General features: G+C 38.0%; 3 protein-coding genes across 3 annotated transcripts in view; all 3 read left to right on the top strand.

The window, feature by feature from the left end:
- Positions 1-6,995, top strand: part of LOC119422942 (dynein heavy chain domain-containing protein 1-like) — a 25,986-nt gene extending 18,991 nt beyond the window's left edge. The window contains exons 31-43 of the mRNA XM_037690353.1: positions 407-826; positions 910-1,333; positions 1,615-1,713; positions 1,815-1,991; positions 2,251-2,429; positions 2,784-3,836; positions 3,920-4,088; positions 4,216-4,290; positions 4,721-4,946; positions 5,021-5,112; positions 5,194-5,343; positions 5,529-6,148; positions 6,567-6,995. Coding sequence (XP_037546281.1) covers positions 407-826; positions 910-1,333; positions 1,615-1,713; positions 1,815-1,991; positions 2,251-2,429; positions 2,784-3,836; positions 3,920-4,088; positions 4,216-4,290; positions 4,721-4,946; positions 5,021-5,112; positions 5,194-5,343; positions 5,529-6,148; positions 6,567-6,995 — 4,113 coding nt within the window. The remainder of the gene's footprint in view (positions 1-406; positions 827-909; positions 1,334-1,614; positions 1,714-1,814; positions 1,992-2,250; positions 2,430-2,783; positions 3,837-3,919; positions 4,089-4,215; positions 4,291-4,720; positions 4,947-5,020; positions 5,113-5,193; positions 5,344-5,528; positions 6,149-6,566) is intronic.
- The window catches only part of LOC119422943 (extracellular serine/threonine protein kinase FAM20C-like), a 38,636-nt gene extending 29,961 nt beyond the window's left edge, over positions 1-8,675 (top strand). The window contains exons 9-11 of the mRNA XM_037690354.1: positions 7,867-7,948; positions 8,074-8,133; positions 8,408-8,675. Coding sequence (XP_037546282.1) covers positions 7,867-7,948; positions 8,074-8,133; positions 8,408-8,675 — 410 coding nt within the window. The remainder of the gene's footprint in view (positions 1-7,866; positions 7,949-8,073; positions 8,134-8,407) is intronic.
- Positions 8,676-12,889: 4,214 nt separating this feature from the next.
- On the top strand, positions 12,890-20,901 carry baiap2l2b (BAR/IMD domain containing adaptor protein 2 like 2b). The gene is made up of 10 exons (XM_037690568.1): positions 12,890-12,943; positions 13,076-13,151; positions 14,516-14,602; positions 16,134-16,195; positions 16,424-16,495; positions 17,115-17,204; positions 17,290-17,421; positions 20,032-20,136; positions 20,438-20,540; positions 20,690-20,901. Exons 1-10 carry the CDS (start codon positions 12,890-12,892, stop codon positions 20,899-20,901), a joined length of 993 nt encoding a protein of 330 aa, XP_037546496.1.
- Positions 20,902-21,155: the final 254 nt, after the last annotated feature.

The raw sequence follows: 21,155 nt of genomic DNA, 5'->3' as shown, positions 1-21,155 counted from the left end.
ATATATATATACATACACACACACACACACACATATATATATAAATATAAATAGAATAGAATAGAAACAGCCTTTATTGTCCCACGGATGGGAAATTCAAGTGTAACAGCAGCAACAGATAAAAAGATTTCACACAAAAGTTCCTAAATGTTAATAAACAATGCAATATATAAAGAAATAAGATAAACAATATCAATAATAATGTTCAATATGTGTTTGAACATTGATAAGGACAGACTATTTACAATCCAGTATTATAGGCAGAGTGTTTGTTTTAGCAGAGGTCAGCATGTATTTAATCCTTATACACACACATACAATGCAGGTATTACAAGCAAGCAGGGTTCTTTTTGTTGCCATCATCAATTTGTGTTTTTTTATTTTTTGCTAATACTTTTGCCCCCAGGAGATGGAATTTTTTGACCGCTCTAGTCTGACGTTTGAGCAGCTGCAGCAGCTTGGACAGATAGTTCACAGTCCGCAGTTTGTCCCAGAGTCTGTACGAGAGGTCAGTAAGGCCTGTGAGTCCCTGTGCAGATGGGTTCAGGCTGTGTACGAGTTCTGCTTGATCCAACACAAGCTTCTGGTCCAGCCTCAACTGGAAATGCAAGCCAGTCAGGCTCGACGTCAACTTAAAGTGGCCAAGCAGCACAAGAAGGAGGTTGATCAACAGTTAGAAGATACTGAACTTCAGCTTCGTTTCATACAAAAGGAGCTAGATGATCTTATGATTCAGCTATACAAAGCTGAGGTCCAAGAAGAAGAAGCTACTGCATGTGCTGCACAGCTGGAGATGCATGTCAAAAACTGGAAGGCTGCATTTCAGGTGAGACAGAATCTGCAATGGATGTGTCATTTTCAGATTAAATAAATATTTTTAGACTGAGTGGTTTTCTTTTTCCCCTTTAGGAGGCACAGTTACTTTGTCAAAACATAACTGGTGATGCCCTTATTATTGCTGCAGCCATTTCATATTTAGGCCCATTTGGACCTGACTTGCGGACAGAACTACTAAACAAGTGGAAAGAGCTATGTCAAACAGGAAGCATCGATCTAAACCCCAAGGACCCCAGAACCTCCCTGTTTACACACACAGATATTGAATCAGTTTCATCCTCTCTTGGTTTTCCCATAACTGTCACTGAGAGGCTGCAGATACCTCTTGGTCAGTTGTTGGGGGTGAATGAATGTCAGCTTGAAGGCAGTCTGTCTGCCAGACTTATGGTTAAGCTGTTACTGTGGGGCTACAGAGGTGCCCTCATGCAGCATTGGCCTCTTCTAACAGACACAGATCGGCTTTTAGAAGAAAGCTTTCAGAACTCGTTTGTTACTGGTACGTCTTTAAATTTCCTTAACATATTTCTGTTTTATCCTTTTAAATAGTAAAAAAAAAAAAAAGGTTTAACCCAATTCCATTTACAATTGTATTATCATTACAATTATAAACAAAAAGAAAGTACATCTTTTCACCTACATTTTTTATATATATATATATGTAAGTGTTTATTAAAATATTTTACTTTTAATCTACAGACTTTATCTAAGATGATACAAAATGTGTGAATTAATGTGAAACTTCTTCAAATTGGTGCATGTTACATTCCTGCTGTACAGGAGAGAAGGCAACGTTTGAGGAGGAGATTGGGGTCAGGCTGGTGGTTGGTGCCGATGATTCAGAGCTGCTGGACAAGTTGGATCAAGCTGCTAAAAAAGGTGGATTAGAAAATGTTCGAATGGAAAACACACCTGGTAGTTACAGTAAATGTTAAAGTCTATTTTGCCAGCCTTATGCTCATTCAAACCTTCTTTTTCAGGTTGGAGAGTACTAATTACTCACTTGGAATGTGCAGAACCTAGTCCTGAGTTTTTGGCAAAGTTGACATGTCCCGGTGGATGTTGGTTGTCTGGATTACAGCAGCCTCCTCAGCTGAATCATCCAGATTTCTGTCTTTTCTTCACCACCAAGCTACCTGTTCATTTACTTAGTAGTGGTAAGAAGCTCTATTACAGTTCCATTTTTTTGGCTGTTTTGAACCAATCTTGAAGACATCTTATTTTTGATTCCAGTAAAGTAGATTTGCAAGCATTTGTTTTGAATATTGTCTAAAATTGTAACAGATCATATAAACAACTGGACCTTGTCATGGAATAACTGCAGCAAATATGGACACTAGATTATCTTGTTGAGTTGACTGTTCCCTGCATATTTAAAAGTTATACTTCAAAGTTTAATTTGCTCTTGTTCCCTAGGGATCCATCCGTCCATTCTGGCTCAAGTACTTGTGGTTGACCTCTCCCTGAGCTCCGAAGAGATCCAGGAACTGATGCTGACACAGCTGCTGCAGTCAGATTGTGGAGAGCTGCTGATTCAACACAAGCGATACCAGAATTACAATCAGTTTCTGCAGAAGAAACTGGTGTCAGAAGAGGTAACAAAAGGCCAGATTTTAGCAACATCAACATTTAACTCCTGCTGTTTTTCTTTTTTTTTTTAATGTCAAATCATTGTAGGGCTATTTTCTTGTCTTTAATAGTATTTTATTAGTTTTTAGTTGTCATAAAAACTGTTTTCTGTTGATTTAACATTTAGTTTGTGTGATGTGGGAACTTAACCTTGACATTTCTAAGACATTAACTAAAATTTAAAAATTATCACATTTTTAATCAAGCTGTTGAGACAAAAGCAGAATACAACACAATCATGCCATGTACTAATTGCCAATAATGCTAGTTTGTATTCATAGCTGATGTACATTCATTTACTTTAAACATTCTTGTTTTAGGATGCTTTGATGGACTACATTCAGCAATCTGACACCTTGCTACAAAAAGACACACACATCCTTCCCCGTGTGGCTGTTTGTCAAGAAGAAATGAAGGAACTGCAGGCTGAAATAAAACACCTAAGTGATGAGCTGGAGCATCACGAGACTCTTCTCACGGCTCCACGGCAGTTAGCAAAGCTGGCTGCTGCCCTCTACCAGGCCCTGCAGGCAGTAGCTCATCTGTCTCCTGCCTATTACTTTTCCCTTCATGACTTCATCAAAGTGATGCAGGAAGCTTTCAGTGTAAAGTGCAGGCCGTTAGTGTCATATGCAAGTGGGAAAGGAGCAGAAAGCATGTTACCAGAAATTCTGAACATGATGGTGTTCCAGCTGCTGGTACAATACAGACCTCGTCTTTTTATGAGACACTTTGCTGTTCTAAAGCTTTTGGTGTCTTTGGCTGTTCTTGAGCACCATCAGCTTTGCTCTGAAGCAGAGAAGGTGGTCTTCCTCAGGGGCCTTGAAGACATAGGATATCATGAAGCTGAAGTAAAAACCTCCACTTCTTCTAAGATTATTTCAAACTCATCCACTCTCCTACCCAGCTGGATACCCCCTCACATTTACTCTGAGCTTCTCATCTTGGACAAGATTCCATGTTTCAGAGGGCTGAACGCATCAATTTGCACATCTCCCATCCAGTGGCAGGAATACCTTCATTTCACACCTTCTACTGTGACAGGAACCGTTCCCTGTTGCTCTCACTCTCACCTTTCATTGATACAGCGAGCTGTCCTCTGGAAAACCATCCTTCCACATTCCTTAGAGAAAGTAGCAGATGCTATAGCCACCTGCCTGCTCTGCCTATCTGAAAAGTCAGCAGGATTTTCTCACACTGGAAACCCAAAGGCTATCTTAAGCTATTTAACAAAACATGAAGGGCCCATTACTCTTCTGCTGCCTAATCCAGAAAGAGAAATGCAGATAAGCATTCAGCCTCTTCATTTGATAAACCAGTTGGCCCACTCTGTAGACAAAAAAGATCAGGTACAGTATGACATACAGTATACAGTATTTATAGTTAAGTTATAGGCTTGATAAATTTAACTCTGTGGTTGAAGTTTCTTGCTCTTTTTTAATATTTTTTGGTTCAGGTAAAAGTAATTTCTTTTGGGATACAGTGTGATTCAGTGATGATTCTTTCAATAATGGACAAAGCCATTAGTGATGGCCACTGGTTGGTTTTTAACAACTGTCATTTATTGGAGCACTGGGACAGTAATGTGGTGGCTCGCCTCAGTCAACTGATTGGCTCCTTTAAAGGTAAAGTAACAGGAACACAAAAAGTCCATTTAACTTAATTTTGTCATTGTTATTATTGTAAATGTAACAGTATTTTATTGTTCCCTATATTCCTACTTTCTTTTATGCCAACATCAACAATACACAGAGGAGACGCACACGATTCACCCAAGTTTTCGGTTATGGTTTGTAACTCAAGAAAATGCTTCAAACACTTTACCAGGTAGCTCTCCTATATATTTATTATTGCTTTATTCTTATCTTCCCTTCTGGGTCACTCATTTTATAATAGATTTAGTCCAATGATTTTCCACTGTGATTATGTCCTGGTAGTAGGCTATTGTTCAATACTGATTCCTTCAATATATTTGTTTTTTAAATTTTCTAACTTTCATTAGAAATGTGGGAATTGTTTTTGATAGTTTACTGTGTAGTTTTTATGTGGTTGAATGGGATGGTCTCACTGATTTGGTTTCCTCTCTCCTCACAAGTTAAACTTCAAAATCACTTTTTTTAAAATTATATGTCTTATTTTATGCTAATAAGATGTTTAAATACTGGTAATAAAAAAACATTATGTTCTCTTATTAAAAGCTCTCTTTGTAATAATTGTGATTCAGCAATTATTTTTTTTTTAATTATTTTTTTTACAGCTGCAGTGCAAATGTGTGCCCTGCTGCTTGTCTGTGACTCACCCTGGGATCTGAAAGAAGAGCTGAGCTGTTCGTTGCAGCAGGTGATGTCAGTTAGTCGAACTCAGCCATCATCACGTGTCCCAGATGACAGCATGGAGTTGCTTCTCCGCTCTGCCATCTTCCATTCTATCTTGTTGCAGAGACAGACATATAAATATTTAGGCTTTGGAAGAATTTATCACTGGTGAGCAAAGGGGGATAAAACTGTTATCTTTGATGACTCCAGTTTTTAATGTCGGGTTTTTTCTTATTTTAAAGGAGTCTGGACGACCTCCTTGCTTTAGTAGATGCACACATTTGCATCGCCAGCCTCTGCCATGATAGAACAAAAGCTCTGCAGTATATAGCAGGTGACTAAAATAAAACAATAAAACTGTCATCCTCATGTAGTTATTGTATGCTTTACCACATATTTCTCGTTTTATTCTCAGTGAACCTTGTTCATGGTGGCCATGTAATGGATTCTACAGATTCAGAGGTGTTGGAGAACATTGCCAAGACTTGCTTTGTTACAAAGTCATCCCTTTCCGGCAGTGGGCCACACATCCTGTCAAATATTATCAGCAACGGTGGCCAATTTGGTAATTAGACTATTTTTTAAAGACATTGTGTATTCAGTATAAAGTAAAGTCTGGTTTAGGAGCATAGCAACAAAAGGAGCATAAATTCCTAGCAACATTAGTAAGTTTGTCAAAGATGCTGAACATATGCTTATCAATTGTCTATATTTTAAGTACTGATGCTGTGCGCGTTTTTTTTTTTTTAGATTTGACACGACTGTTACAGAATTTGGAGAAACCTTTTCAGAATTCAGCAGTCAGTGACCCTGCATTGCTGGGTTTCAGTGAAGATGTGGCCCCTGAGATAACAAAGATCAACAGCCTGCACTTGAACCAATTACTGCAGGCCTCCCAAACTCCTCCTGGAGCAGTGAGGTGTTTCAGCACCAAACTGAACCAGCTTGTCAAACTGCCAGCCTACAGTCATGCAAGAGAGAGGCTGCAGGCTCTAAAGAATTACCTCACAACAAAGAAAGACAACTTAATTGGAAATGTGGGAAGTGTTCCTCTCAGTCCCCTTGGCGACTTTCTTAGGGCTGAGTGGGATGATCTCATTGATTTGGTGTCCTCACTCCTCTCAAAACTTCAACAGACTGTTCAGAACATGTTGTCCTTCACCTCCCAGATGAACTTCACTGACGTGTCTCGGTTGGAGAAGAGGGCAGAGTTGATCAGCGCTTATGTTTTCCACCACAGTACTTCAGATCCACCTGGTGCCTATCGGCTGTCTGCTTTTAAGAATCCAAGAGGCTTCCTGGTGGCATTGTTGAGAGAGGGCGCTCAGGAAAATTACAAATATACGAGCGATCTAATACTGCATTTTCAGGTAAAGCACACAAATTGATCTATACTTGTCTTCTAAACTTATATATATATATATATATATATATATATATATATATATATATATATATATATATATTTCTATATATATTTGGATAAGTTATGGTGGTCATTACCATAAAATTATAGTAAATACTGTATTATTTTACATTATTAGTATTTAGCATATATCTTAGATCGTTAGCGTATTGTTTAGCATTCGTTTAGCATACATCTTAGTGTATATCTTAGATCCTTATATACTGTTTCTTCGTATACTTTTTATTTTTGATATTGTTGGGTATAACTGGGACTTTGAGTACACAATTTTTTTCTACCTCATGTATCACATGTGATGCAAATGACAGTAAAGAACCGTGAACCTTGAATAATTGTTTTTTTCCTCTCTCTCTCGTTCCCAGGTTTTGTGTAGTAACTCATACCCAGCCTTGCTTCCTCCAGATGCTGTGTATTTGTGTGGCCTGGAGTTGAGAGGAGCATCATGGGATACAGAGCTCAGAGCCCTACAGGACACTCCTTCCCCCCAGCCGTTTCCAATGCCTCTTTTTTGTGTCAAGGCTCAAGTCAGAAGCACACACATTGTGACAGATCATCGGTTTTGTAAGAATTCATATTTACTCGATTCAGGCAATCTTCAAGGTGCAGATGCCTCTCCACAGACTGCCACGCAGCTATCGGTCTATCACTGTCCACTCTATCTAGACAGTGAGCAGGAGAGTGGAAACTCAGCACTCACTGATGTTAACGTGGTCACAAAAGTTCCTCTTTATACCAAGCTAGACCCCGTTTTATGTAGTTTAAGAAGAGTGAGATTAGTTTGTACACTCTGACTGTTCTGATCTCCAGATGTGCTGTGTTGAACCTTAAGAGTCAAATGCTATGGTGAACATCTAAAGTCAATTTTTGGATTTATGCTAATAAATGCATGTAAACCATTAAACACATTTCATGTTTCACAATATTTCTGTTTGATCTTTTTTTGAAGCAAGCTTTTCATTACAATACTTACAGTTAAACTGGATGTTCTTGTTTCTCTCAGTCAGATTATAAAGATTTTAATCGTGCATGTTCTTTAACACTAACAGTCAAACCCAGTGAACTTTAAAGATCCCATTTGTTTCTATTTATACATGATATGTGAATTGTTGAAATAAAAAAAAAGACAGATGTCACCACAACCAGGCAGTGTCTGAGAACCAATTAGAGCTGATACGTTTTTTTATGTTGTGCTTCTGTATTTTATTTTTAACTTTTTGTGTTTTCTTAGTGACACAAGATCTCTTGTATATCCTTGTTATTAATGTTGGTTTACATTTGAATTGGACTAAACTGTAAAGCGCTTTGGTCAACTTCTGTTATGTTTTCTGTTATTTTATTTTTGGGGGTGGCTGTGGCTGAGTAGAGCAGTCGTCCTCCAATGCAAGAGTTGGGGGTTCGATTCCACCAGCAGTCACATACTGAAGTGTCCCTGGGCAAGACACTGAACCCCCCATTGCCTCCGATGTGTGATCCATCAGTGTATGAATGTGATAAAGCACTGATTATTTGTAAAGATAGAATACTGTATGAATGGGTAAATGAGGGCACAGATTGTGTTGTAAAGTGCTTTGAGTATCTTGATAAGATATAAAACTATATAAGTACAGTCCATTTACAATTTTTTGGGCTATATAAACAAATGGATGTTTTTTTTCCTTGTAGGTAACATGGACAGGCATCATTATGAAACCTTTGAAAAGTTTGGAAACGGTACTTTTCTACTCCACCTTGACAACGGGAGGGCGTGAGTACTGGAACATTTTACTGAGTTCTATGTTCAGCACATGTTGACAGGAACATGCTTGTCAAAGTTGTCTATCGTTGACATGTGACTGTTATTATGACTCACACTGGGTCTGCTGTCTGCAGATTTGGGCGTCACTCTAAAGATGAACCTTCTATTTTAGCACCACTTGAACAGTGCTGCAGGTACAAAAAGGAGCATGATTAAATCTTAATTAGCTTTAAATTTCATATTTTGTTTGCTGCAATATCTTTTATCATATGATGTTGTTTTCCATAAACTGTACCACAAGTGAATTTAATTTATGTGCTGCACTTTCTGTTACGATATTTCCCCATTAATATATAAAGAAAATCAAGAAATAACTAATATTGCTAAAGAATGTTTTTCTTGCTTATTTTCTCCGCCCCAGCAAAGATATAGTTCCTTGTTTGTTTACGCTCGTTCCTTTTCCTTCAGAATTCGTCGTTCCACCTGGCTGCGTCTTCAGCTCCTCTCTTTGCCTCAGTATCATATCAGTGATGTCATGAGAGCCTCGTTGTCCCAGGATCTCCTTCACAAGGTGGCTCCTCTGCTGTCCGAGCCTCACCTGGCTGCTCTCAGCAGGCGTTTGAAAATTGTACTGGAGACTGTTGTCCGTTGTCAAGAGCGACAGGAAAAGGATGGCGGTGGTGAGGACGTCATCTATGATGACCTTGATAATTTGAAGCAGAGCACAGAACAGTGAGCAGCATCACACCTCCTCCGTCTTTTATTATTCATATTTATATTGAGCTCCTTCAACTAATGTCAACCCTAAGAGCTTATATTTAGCTATACTTCAGCTATAAACAGAGCACAACAAAAGAGTACATTTAATTTTACTTAAAAAAACACGAATACTTATTGTGACACTTAATTCAATATAAACCCATTCTTGTCAGTGTGGTGCATTTTTGCTGAAATAGAAAGGTAGCTGTTGGAGTGCTGGCTCGATCCAAATACTGTTTTGTGATATGATCAGATATTGTTTTCCCTGTAATATGAAGAAAGTCAGCACTGACTCTGCCTGCTGCAGTTTCTTTCCATTTGACAGCCATGACAAGATTTCTGTAAAATCTGACAAAACTCTGGATGTTCAGCCTCAATATGCCAACTTACAGTTTGACAGTTCTCTCAGAGTGAATGACATCCTGCTGTCTCCCTCTTGATGTTGTTTCTATTTGTTAGTGTTTTTCTGGACTAATTTAAGTATGAAAAACCAGTTTTACATGTAAATAAATGTCAAATTTCAAAAAGACATGATTAGATTTTCCTTTTATAAATGACATCTATTTGAGAGGCTGATGGCATAAAACCCATCTGTTACAGACGGATGTTTCGGTGTCTAGGAGCAGCTTTTTGTTTATGTGTTGCAGGTTAGCTGAGATGTGCTGTAGGAGTGACAGATAGCTTCAAGGTGGAGGTGGGTGTGCATCAAGGATCAGCTCTGAGCCCCTTCTTGTTTGCTCTGGTGATGGACAGACTAGCAGATGAGGTCAGGCAGGAATCCCCGTGGACTATGATGTTTGCAGATGATGTGATTTATGATGAGAACAAGGAACAGGTGGAAGAGAACTTGGAGAGGTGGAGGTATGCACTTGAAAGAAGAGGAATGAAAGTCAGCCGTAGTAAGACAGAGTACATGTGTGTGAATGAGAGGGAGGCTGGTGGAACAGTGAGGCTACAAGGAGCAGAGGTCACAAAGGTGCAGGACTTCAAGTACTTGGGGTCCACTGTCCAGGAAAATGGAGAATGTGGTAAAGAGGTGAAGAAGAGAGTCCAGACTGGATGGAGTGGATGGAGAAACGTTTCAGGAGTGATTTGAGGCAAAAGGGTGTCGGCAAAGGTCAAAGGAAAAGTTTACAAGACAGTTGTGAGACCAGCTATGTTGTATGGTCTGGAGACAGTGGCATTGACAAAAAGACAGGAGAAAGAACTGGAAGTGGCAGAAATGAAGATGTTGAGGTTCTTCTTAGGAGTGACAAGGATGGATAAGATCAGGAATGAGATCATCAGAGGTACAGCACAGGTTGAACAACTGGGAGATAAAGTTAGAGACTGAGATGGTTTGGACATGTCCAGAGAAAAAGAGAAAGAGGAGATATATGGATGCAGTTAGAGAGGACATGGAGGTAGTTGGAGTGAGGACAGAGGATGCAGAGGACAGAGTGAGATGGAGGAAGATGACTCACTGTAGAGACCCCTGAAGAGGGAACTGCCAAAAGAAGATGAAGATGAAGTTGCAGGTTAGTTTAACAGCTGATAATGTTGATTTACAGCAGAGCTCACTTTTCTTGTTAATGAATTCTTTAAACAGCCAGTATATCATGTTTTCTTAGTGTTACCTAAATACAGTTGCAGCTTGAACACATCTGCATCTGAATGTCAGATATATATATTTTTTAATCCACCTTTCCAATCATCGGGCTTTTTAAACCATTGTTTTAATTTATAATTAAAATGACTACTTAAAGTTACATCACTGCCTTTTTATATTCATGTATTACTTTTTGTATTTAAAATTTTGTTTAATTTGAAAGACTGACTTTCTGTTATGTGATTAAACTGACATTGACAATGACCAACTAAAGCAAATGTTACAAATAAATATAAAAAACCCAAATATATGGAGATGCCAAAATGACTTTCATTCTTATTAATGAGGAAAAACAGCCCTCATGAGGTGAGACAATATTACTGAACATAACTTGAAAGCAGAAATATTTATACACAAAAAATGCTCATTAACACTTTTGTCAAACAGTGGTGTCATTTATGATTTCAGTTCTGTTTGAATCATCCGAGAGTTGACAGCATGTGATAAAAAATACATGCTATTAAATATTCTGAATTTACACTAAACACTAAAATTGTAGCTAACTTGGTAAACCCAAGGATCAGCATTTTTGATTAGTGCCATCTTTTTCACTAAATTGTTGTTACGAATCAGCCTTTGAGATTCTAGTCTTACTGAAAACCAAAATAAGATTTCAATTACATTAAATTCATCCCAATGTCTCTGAATCTCTGGTGACCACACCATTCTTCTTGAAAAACTGAATAAATACATCATTAGAGGATTAGCACTACAGTGGGTATCTAGTTATTTGAATAATAGGAGACAATTTGTACAAGTTAATGATGTAAAATTAGAATTTTGTGTAAATGGATGTGGAGTTCCTCAGGACTCTGTGTTGGGACAAAAGTTGTTTATTTTGTATGCAAATGATCTGGTTGATGTGTCAGGACTTTTGAAGTGTGTTTTATTTGCAGATGATCCCACATTTTTTTGTTCAGGAGAAGATATTGAACGGATGTTAGAGATGATACAGGCAGGATTGGTTCCAACTTAATAAGATCAAAAAAATTGGAAAAAACAAACTACATGATATATAGTAATGGAAATAAAATTATCAAAGTCTCATTTAAAATTGACACTATTGAAAATCATAGTTAATTAAATAAACTTTTGGGGTGTTGTTATTGATGAGAAGCTGACATGGAAATCTCATGTAAATTACTTAATAAAAATAGCAAAATCTATTGCATTACTGTATAAAGTAAAATAGTTTTCGAATGACAAAGCTTTGTATATATTGTATAATGTAATGATTGTTCCACATTTAATCTATTGTATTGAAGTTTGGGGAAAAGCATGCAAAACAATTACAAATCCTATTTTCATTTGACAAAAAAGAGCTATAAGAATTATTAGTAGGAAGTGCTATGGTCACCCAACAAATATATTATTTCATCAACTGAAATTATTAAAATTTTATGATTTGGTTGAATATAGTATTTTACATTCATATATAAAGCTCATAAAAAAATATTACCCCCAAATATTCAATTAAAATTTATTAAAAAAAGAGAGTCGTTATAACCTTAAGGGAATGTAAATGTTTGTAAAACCTCCATTTAGAACCAGTCTGAAGGAGCTGTGTTGTAATTCAAGGAATAGGATTATGGAATAATAATATACCATAAAAATTTCTCAAACAATGCATATGTTTAAAAAGATGATTAAGTTAAATTTGTTAGGAAAGTATGGTGCCATGTGAAGAATGCCTGATGTTTTTTTCTTTTCACTTTGGAGATTGTTCAAGCGAAGGTTGTTGTTTGTTTGTAGTTATTTTATATATTTTTTTAAATAAGGGGCAGATATAATAATAATTTTTTCTTCTTTCTGTACCCTTTTCAATCAATGTTTTTCTTTTTAATAAATTTGTTTTGTTTGTGTTGTTTCTTTTGAATGAATGAATCTTTATGCCAAACTCTAAGAACTGTTGGAAAATATTCCCTTCCAGTCACCGACGCCATGCTTCCTATAAATCCACTAATCCATTTAATGATCATAGAAAGTGTTGTGTGTTGATTTAAAGATTTTTACTACAGATAGATTTTCTTGTGGTGCCTGAATTATACACAGATGTTCTTCCTAATTTTGTTTATCTTTAAACTCGACAGCAGTAATTACTTGACGGCCATCTATTTTCAGTTAAGACGCTCCCTCAGGTGTGAATCCAGACGTCACAGGGATGCCTGGCTGTCCTCGTTTTCTTTCAGGTCATGAATCAATAATTCATCCGGTCATATCAATGCCACCTACTCCCTTTGCACACGCTTGCTCTCTCTTTCCATGAAAACAGGTGGTGACAAGACAGCAAAGGATCTCATTAATGGATAATTAAAAAAAGGGGTGGGTGGGGGGGTTGTTGGTTTTTGCTCAGCAGCAGAAAGGGTGGGACTGGAGTGAAGGGGACTTTCTCTGTAGATTCTGAAGTAAGAAGGGCTGGTTGAAACTTTTTCAGAAACCTGAATAGGTACAAGACTTTTTAAAGACGTTCCATCCTCCACTGACCATCTTTTTCAATTTTATTTGGTTGTTTATATTTGACCTTGGCTTTATAATTAATCACTATGTCAGGAGTCAGCAGTGAACAGTTGCATAAATCAACTTTAAGTGTCTACTCGGTAAGTAAAAATATATATATTTCTTTCATTCTCTTGAATTTTGTTCGTATTTTAAAACACGGGAACTGTTTTTGTGTTCATCTGTTTCCTTGTTGGTTGCTCTTTTTTATGCGTGTTTGTGGTTTGATGTAGAACCTGATGGAACACTTCAACCCAGGTCTTCAGAAACTTGTTGCACTTGGAAACAGCTATGTGAAAGCTTTCCAAGGTGAGTCAGATAATGATGGACTGAGTGGACCGGGTGCTATAAATTATATTAAAAACATCTATTGTGTGGCCTCGTGTAAAGAAGACCACATTCATGGTCAGTAAAAATATTTTTATTGTTATTTCTGTGGGGTTTGCAAATGATTTGCTTTCTGTTTGCACAAGAACTAGTGATTTATTAGAATTTTGCACAGATAATTATAATATTGTACAAAGTAACAAGATTAACACAATTGCAACCTCCCCCCTTAAAAAAAAAAGCTCATAATGATGTTTTCTTTAATACTTGTGAAACTTTATCTTGAAGTCATTGTATGGATTCTGAAATCATGCGGTAATATTTTATATGGTACTCGATATTTAGCTTCAAAATATTTTAATTTATACTGCATGAAAAAATAGGCAAAAAAGTGGTTATTTAGGTAGTAACAGAGCCAATAGATAATAATAGATAATTGTCACAATCTTGTGGAAATTATAAACAAAGTTACAGGTATGAGGTAGCAGTCAGGATGACACTTGAGTATTTGAGCAGCGTTTATCATTTCACAGGGCTAAGAGAGACCACACCAACTAATTGCCCTCAAGGAATCAAGTCCATTTGTACTCCATCTTTTTCTGTAGAGTTCAATTTGCAGCCTCAGCATAAATGTTAATCGCTCCATTTTGTGGGCTTCCTTGACCATTTTCAACCAGTCCTCGAGTATCGGTGGATCAGGTTGAAGCCATTTTTGAGTAAATGCTTTTTTTTTGCTGTGGCACTTGGGATTTTCAGTAAATATTTGTCACTCGTTGACATTCCATCAGGAGCGCCTCCTAACAAAAATAATAAAATGGGTTGTTGTAATTTAGAACCCAAAATCGATTCTATTTTTTTTTTCCCCGACATCTTTCCAGGAAGTTTTCATTTTTGCACAGGACCAAATAATGTGGGCGTGGCCTGCCTCCAAGTCCCCACAGCCCCTTCAACAAGTAGAAGCACTGGAGCCTCTATAAAACTGTTGTTGTTTAGGCATTTTCAGAATATAAGGTTTTGTTTACTAAAAACATGTCAGCTTGCAGTTTACTCCCAATCTTCATTGCAGCGGTAAGTGGCTGAGCACCAAACATCAATAATGTACAGCTCGTTCTCGTGAAACAACAATAGGCCATCAGTCACAGGGCAGTGTGGAAACCCTAACCCTCTGGCATGAAGCTATTCCCCGACCAGAATCACATATCAGTTGTCAGCACCGTTAGGTTGTAGTTCCTAATGAGTAAAAGCCAGCTGACCCAATTAAAAGCACTTTGAAAATGTGTGAGGTTGTTGTAGATGTAATAAAAGTTTATGGTATAGAGTTTTTTGTGTGTGTGTGTTTTCTGCAGCCTTATCCGTCTGCAGTGAGGCCTACTTCAGCACTGTGGCTAAGATGGGTGACCAGGCCATTCATACACTTTCATCCCATTCTCTTGGTAAGAGTAACAAATATAAACATACTTGTGTGTCCATGTGAGTGTGTTTGTTTATATCCATCCATCCATCCATTATCTTCCGCTTATTCCAAAGTGGGGTCGCGGGAGCAGCAGCTTGAGCAGGGAGGTCCAGACAACTCTTTCCACAGCCACATCTTCCAGCTCTTCTGGGAGAATCCCAAGGTGTTCCCAGGCCAACTGAGAGACATAGTCTCTCCAGCGTGTCCTGGGTCTTCCCTGGGGTCTCCTCCCAGTTGGACATGCCCGAAGCACCTCCCTAGGGAGGTGCCCAGGAACATTCCTTACCAGATGCCCGAACCACCTCAACTGACTCCTCTCTATGTGGAGGAGCAGCGGTTCTACTCTGAGTCTCTCCCAGATAACTGAACTTCTCACCTTATCTGTAAGGGAGAGTCCAGCTACCCTGTGGAGGAAACTCATTTCAACCACCTGTCTCCACGATCTTATTCTTTCGGTCACTACTCAGAGCTCATGGCCACAGGTGAAACGTAGACCAACCAGTAAACGGAGAGCTTTGCCTTCTGGCTCAGCTCCCTCTTCATCACAATGGACCGGCACAGAGTCCGCAATACTGCAGATGCTGCACTAATCCGTCTCAGTCTTGCGCTCCATTCTTTCCCCATTCGTGAACAAAACCACGAGATACTTGAACTCTTACACTGGAGGCAGAACCTCAGGACTTCCTTTGTGTGTTTATATTTGTAACACATCATTTCAACCTATATTTCTTAAGTTAATAATAAAAACACAAATTGTCTTTATAGAGGACCAAAGTCTTGTACATGTCTAGCTTTGTCATAGTGATGCACTAACCAAACCGTAAAGTTGAATCTCTCGGTTTGTTTAATGTTTTGTGTGCACACAGCCTCTTATATACAGTATTGATATATGCTCAAGTATTCTGACCCTTGGTAGGTGCAATAACTTTAACTATGATCATGTTGACATGTTTTTATTGAGTGTAGGCGTAGCACAGCATGACAAATATTCCTCTAAGCTTTCAGTTACTCTTAGTGGGAGGGTCAGGGAGCCACAGCGTGATCACAGGCCCTCTGAAGTGGAAGCTCTTGAATTATAAATGAGGACAGTCATTCAGATGCACTCACTTCAGTAGCTTGCTCACAACAGACACAGCCAGAGGCACCCATAATAAAAATGCTTTTAATAACCTTCCACCTTCTTAACAGTTTGGCTTGTTGGATTAAACATGCCATGATAACTTCAATGTCAAAGTCACAAATAAAATACCTGAGACTTTTTTTTTTTTTTTTTTAAAGAATTGGTCATTAACAGTTGTAAATTATGGAATTAAGATTTGTAAAATCTTTACTCAAATATTATTTTCATGGCCTACTAGGAAAAGAAATTCCACCAAACAAAATATGTAGTAATTATGTATAATTAATTATGTCTTTGTGCCTGTGAATAGATTAAAGTATTCAAGTTATGTGACGTGTGTTGGTCCTGTCTAGTGTTGATTAGTCAAGTCTGTTGTTTTTGCTTTACAAAGGGGATGTCCTGGTCCAGATTGCTGAAACCCAGAGGAGACTCACTGCAGAGATGGAGGGAGTGGTCAGTACATGTGCAGTTTTTTAGTATTTAACAAGCTTGGTGACAAAAAAGTGGACTTTTAAGAGAAACCACAGTTCTATAAACTATACATTTCACTTAAAAAGGAGCACATTTGCATGCAGATTCTGGTAAACCAACCAAATTGACAGTTAGGGCCAGAATGTTTAAACAATGATGCAGTTTGATTTAAAAAAATGTCACATTATAAGTGTTTTTTTCCTGCTACAGTTTAAGTGGTTCCAGATTGAGGTGTTGCAAGCAATGGAGAAGAATATCAAGTTGGATGAGGAGTACATTGAAGTGAGTTCACTTTACAAGTTTGTAGCTAATTAGAAGTCTGCATGTATTTAGTACTTTTTTTAAACTCAGCTGTAAAATAACGAATAGATGGAATACTCTGAAAACACTAGTTTTTGTGTTTAGTTTTCTCAGGTATTTTAGGAATAAAATGGTTATTCTTAAGTTTGTATATATTCAGCATGTTGAGGTTACTCTGTACAAATTCCTAAACTAACAGAAATTTTTAAAAATACACTGCTATACTAAAATCACAAGTGTTAAAGCTGTTAATATGGTGTCAACATAATAAAAGAATAAATAAAAGTTTCTGTCCTCAAAAATGTATCTTCATATTAGTCAAAAGACTCACTTTCTGACCTCTTACACTCTTGCATTCAGAACTAGCCAAAATGCAGTTAATGGTTGTTTCAAACTCCACAAGAGCATCCACTTCCTGTGTAAAGAATATCAGCTTGATAATTAAGAATGAGTCAGCTCAACAGTGACACGCTGCACTGCTGCTTGAAAGTAGCCAACAGGAGAAAGAATGGCCAATCAGCACAAACATTACTCTGTGCAGCTCCTAAAAAGACTTTCAGGAAAAACTGATTCATGAATACGCGTGTTTGCTGTGCTGCAGGGTAGTCGCAGAGTGTACGAGCTGGAGGTGAGGAACCAGGCTGAGGCTCTGGAGAAAAAACTCAGACGAGGAACATACAGAGACTCTCTGGTACACTCACAAACGTGGCTTGGTAGGAGTGATGTTTCCGAACCTCTGTGTGTGTAAGAATATGTCAATGTGTGTTTGTTTTTAGGAGAACAGTGAATACATGATCTACCTAAAGCAGAGCCAGCAGGAGATCCTGAAAGAGGAGGAGAGGAGGTATCGTTTCTTGGCAGAGAAGCACTGCGGCCTCACTCAGTCACTGCTGTTTCTTGTAAACAAGGTATAGAAATATCATTTTTGCACAACAACAGCCAACCAAAGTTTAGCACACTGCTCCTTCCTCACAGTGTGAATTTGATGTAGTCTTTATGTAGCTCCAACCTTTAAGAGTTTTGAAAGTGAGACCATGTGCAGAATATTTCAATTATCACTGTAATATTCTGTTGCAAAGGAATCATTCAGCAAATTAGGGTTTAACAAATTAATTTTAAAATTTAAAAGGAAATTTAATCAGTATTTATCTTTGGGCTTTACATTATAGCAACATATTATGCAATATATTGTAGGGGTGCACCATATTGGATTTTTGGCTGATATGCCGATATATTAAAACTTATTTGGCCGATAACTGATACCAATACCGATATTTTTTTCCCTAGACCTACTTACAGAGACTACATAGCTTTCTCTGCTGTGGAATTAAAATACTATATTATTCTTAGTGATGTACATTATTGAATTTTTGGCCGAAATGTTAAAACTTATTCGGCCGATAACCGATGCCGATACTGATATTTTATATACGTTCCTTTGACAGAACATAGCCCTCTTATTTAGACCTATTTGCTACAAAAATTGTGCAACAGCTGTAAGAGCTGGTGACATATATTCAGTAACAGCCATATGATATGCATAGCACTTTGACTTATATGAAATGAAAAGAGTTAAATGTTATTTATTTGCATTAGTCGCCTGCGATGCTGTCTCACTTGTGGAGGCTTGTTCCAGGTTCCTAGCTGCAGTGTGGGATCCTCTGCACTCCTGTGCATGAAGGACAGACTTTTTAAGTTCAAAGTTTTTGTCTATCCATTGTGCCGTAAGACTAATCATGCTAACGGGGCTAACACGACGTCCAAATGTCTGCGGTAAAACTCACCTAACGAGTCATGCTATCGGCTATTAGCTTCTCAATGACGACGAAAATTATGGCTTGTAACTCGGGGAACGTTACGTCAGAAAAATATCTCCGACTGGGGACGATGTAACGAGGCTCAATGTAGTCCAAAAATCTTTGGAATCCGACATCCTCACCAACGAAAATTATAACTTCCACACCGTCGACATTTTGAATTTTCCTCTCCACCATGAGCTTGGGTAGGCGAGCGTGACGTCATTGCGTTGCATTGCCGCTGCACCGTCATCACGTTGTGCTGCCGCTGCAGGCAAAACCAGCGCCTTTTATATTGGTGAGTTATTTTAATGGAATGGCCGATGTCCGATATTTAAATTTAACATTAATATCGGCCGATACCGATACCATGCCAATAATATTGTGCATCCCTAATTATTCTTCTTGGTCTTTGTCAATTTGGCCTGTTATCAAATGCAGATGCCAAAAAGGTGGCTGAAAATGATGTAACACTTGAACTTGGATTATGTTTAATGTCAGATTTATTCATGATATTTACTCTCTCCAACACAATGACAACACTCGAATAGTGCAAATTTGAAAATTTTTACAAATCTAAACTCAACAGTGCGCGTGATGTTATATCGGTTAGTTATTTTGATGGACTGACCGATGTCCAGTATTTAACTTTATTGCTAATATCAGCTGATACAATACCATGCCGATAATATTGTGCATTCCTAATATATTATAATATATTTTTATATAATTAAGAGGGGGGTGGTGGTGCAGAGGTTAAAGGTGAGACTGTGATTGGAAAGTCTCCAGTTTGAATCCCCTGATTGTTACATTAAAAAATGTGTGTAGGAAAGGTGAAGCATCTATACCCGCCTCCACTTTCATTTGCTCCTCTCTGGATCTTTGAGCAAGGCCCTTAACCCCCCAGTCTGCTCCCCCGAGCACCCTAAATGGCAGCCTTCTGCGCCACTTGTGCTAAATCTTAGTGCAAGTTCACTCATTGTAGTGACCCTGAAGAAAGGAGCAGCCAAAAGAAAAAAAAAAACACTTTTTCATACTTCAACAAAATTAATACTCCTCAATAAGAATATTTAATATATTAAACTATTTTTGTTGATACAACATTTTGTCTTGCAGTTACAGTCTTTTACCAGTAGAGGGTTCTACAGCCTCTTCAGTACCCTGTTAACATATTCCTTCAACAGTTTATTAATTTTAGACAGTTTCTATGAATATTTATTCTAGGCATATTACATTATTTTCATTGTTTTATTATCTGCTGGGGTAGCAGCACCAGAGCAAATGACTTTAAAAATATCAACAAGCTCATAAAGAGGGCTGGCTCAGTTCTGGGGACTCCTCTAGAACCTTTGGAGATGATTGTACAAAGAAGGATTCTTCATAAAATGAAGAACATTATAGACAACGCTCAGCATCCTCTTCATCAGACTGTCATACAACAACAAGTGTCTTCAGTCAGAGGCTTCTTCAGATCTGCTGTAAAACAGACCACTACAGGAGATCCTTCCTGACCACAGCCATCAGCATCTAGAACAACTCTTTAATGAAGCCAGTATGATGAGTTACAACATTTAAATTCCCTCTGGGATTAATAAAGTATTTTGAATTGAATTGGATTATTTGATAAAACTCTACTCTGTGTACCTTATTAACCTTCCGGATGTGTTAATCTTATTTCTACTTGATTGGGTTGAGGTGCTCATGTCTCCTATCTGTTTTCAGACCGGTGCATCCCTGCAGCAAAAGGCAGATAGTTGGAAAGTGAAGGTGAATGATACCAGAGGGTCCAGATCTCTAACTCCCAACCATTTAGACCAAGAGGTGCAGGTACTGGCATCATACTTAGTTTAGTTAATTATTTTTTCCACTGAAGACATTAATCTGATATTTGTATCCAACCAATTTAGCAGCCTGTAATAAAGCTGTGCTTGTTTGAGCTGCCAGTGCACCAGCGTGTGCTTAGAACCTTGATGATGATTTCTCAATGCATTTTTTAAACTCCTATAAATTTACTGTGAAAGGACTATAGTATATCTTTTTTGTTATCAAACATTTTAGTATCTTAATAAAATTACTGAATGTACACAGCAGCATTTACTTTTATAATCTTTAATCTGTGTGTGCTAAGCTCCGAGGGTCAGTGAGCTCTCTGCTGCAAACTGTAGCCAGAGATGAGGATATGTCCTGGGCCAGGAGGGAGCAGCTGGCACTGGGTCGAGTGCCCTCTAGAGGTGAGAATTAGAATTAATCTGCTGAATGTTACTTGACTAGACCTGAAGTCAAACAAGTGTAGTATTAATTCATAAATACATTTTAAAAAATCCCAATATTCTCTTTTTTATGTCTTGGTATTCTTACTGCTTCTTTGTTGACCCTTCAGCTCCATCTCCACTTCCCAGCCGCTCTCGCTCCAGCTCAGTGGGGGAATCTTTGGGTTTGGGTGGAGGGAGACCCATGAGAGCCTTGGTGTCTCACCCCTCCTCGTCCAACCCAAAGCTTTTACCTTTCAGTAAAGGAGAGACAGTCATTGTGCTGGTCCAGGAGCCACGCAATGGCTGGTTGTATGGTCGCACTGACAGCAGCCTGCGGTGAGTTCCTTTATGAGTGATGGCTGCTCATTCATGTAAGTGCAGAAGCAACAACTTTATAATTGTTCATCTGCATTTTATTTAGTTGCTGGTTTTCAGCTTAATTCACTGAAGGCAGCATTTACATTGTTTTCATACTTTTACTACTGAAATTCTCTGACTTAGTCCAAGTATCAATCAGCTGTAACCAAACCCAAATTCATATGTGTATTATATATATATATGTGTATGTATATATATATATATATATACATATAT

Source organism: Nematolebias whitei, chromosome 16, assembly GCF_014905685.2.
Source record: "Nematolebias whitei isolate Nwh7 chromosome 16, NemWhi1, whole genome shotgun sequence".
Taxonomy (NCBI): Eukaryota; Metazoa; Chordata; class Actinopteri; order Cyprinodontiformes; family Rivulidae; genus Nematolebias; species Nematolebias whitei.
Note: the sequence above shows the minus strand (reverse complement) of the source record. Positions and strands in the feature narration are given on the sequence as shown.

Coding starts and splice junctions, on each gene's coding strand:
- baiap2l2b (XM_037690568.1), top strand. CDS start 12,890: ATGTCAGGAGTCAGCAGTGAACAGTTGCATAAATCAACTTTAAGTGTC. Junction 16,196..16,423: donor CTGCAGAGATGGAGGGAGTG/GTCAGTACATGT, acceptor TTCCTGCTACAG/TTTAAGTGGTTCCAGATTGA. Junction 17,205..17,289: donor GAACATACAGAGACTCTCTG/GTACACTCACAA, acceptor GTTTGTTTTTAG/GAGAACAGTGAATACATGAT.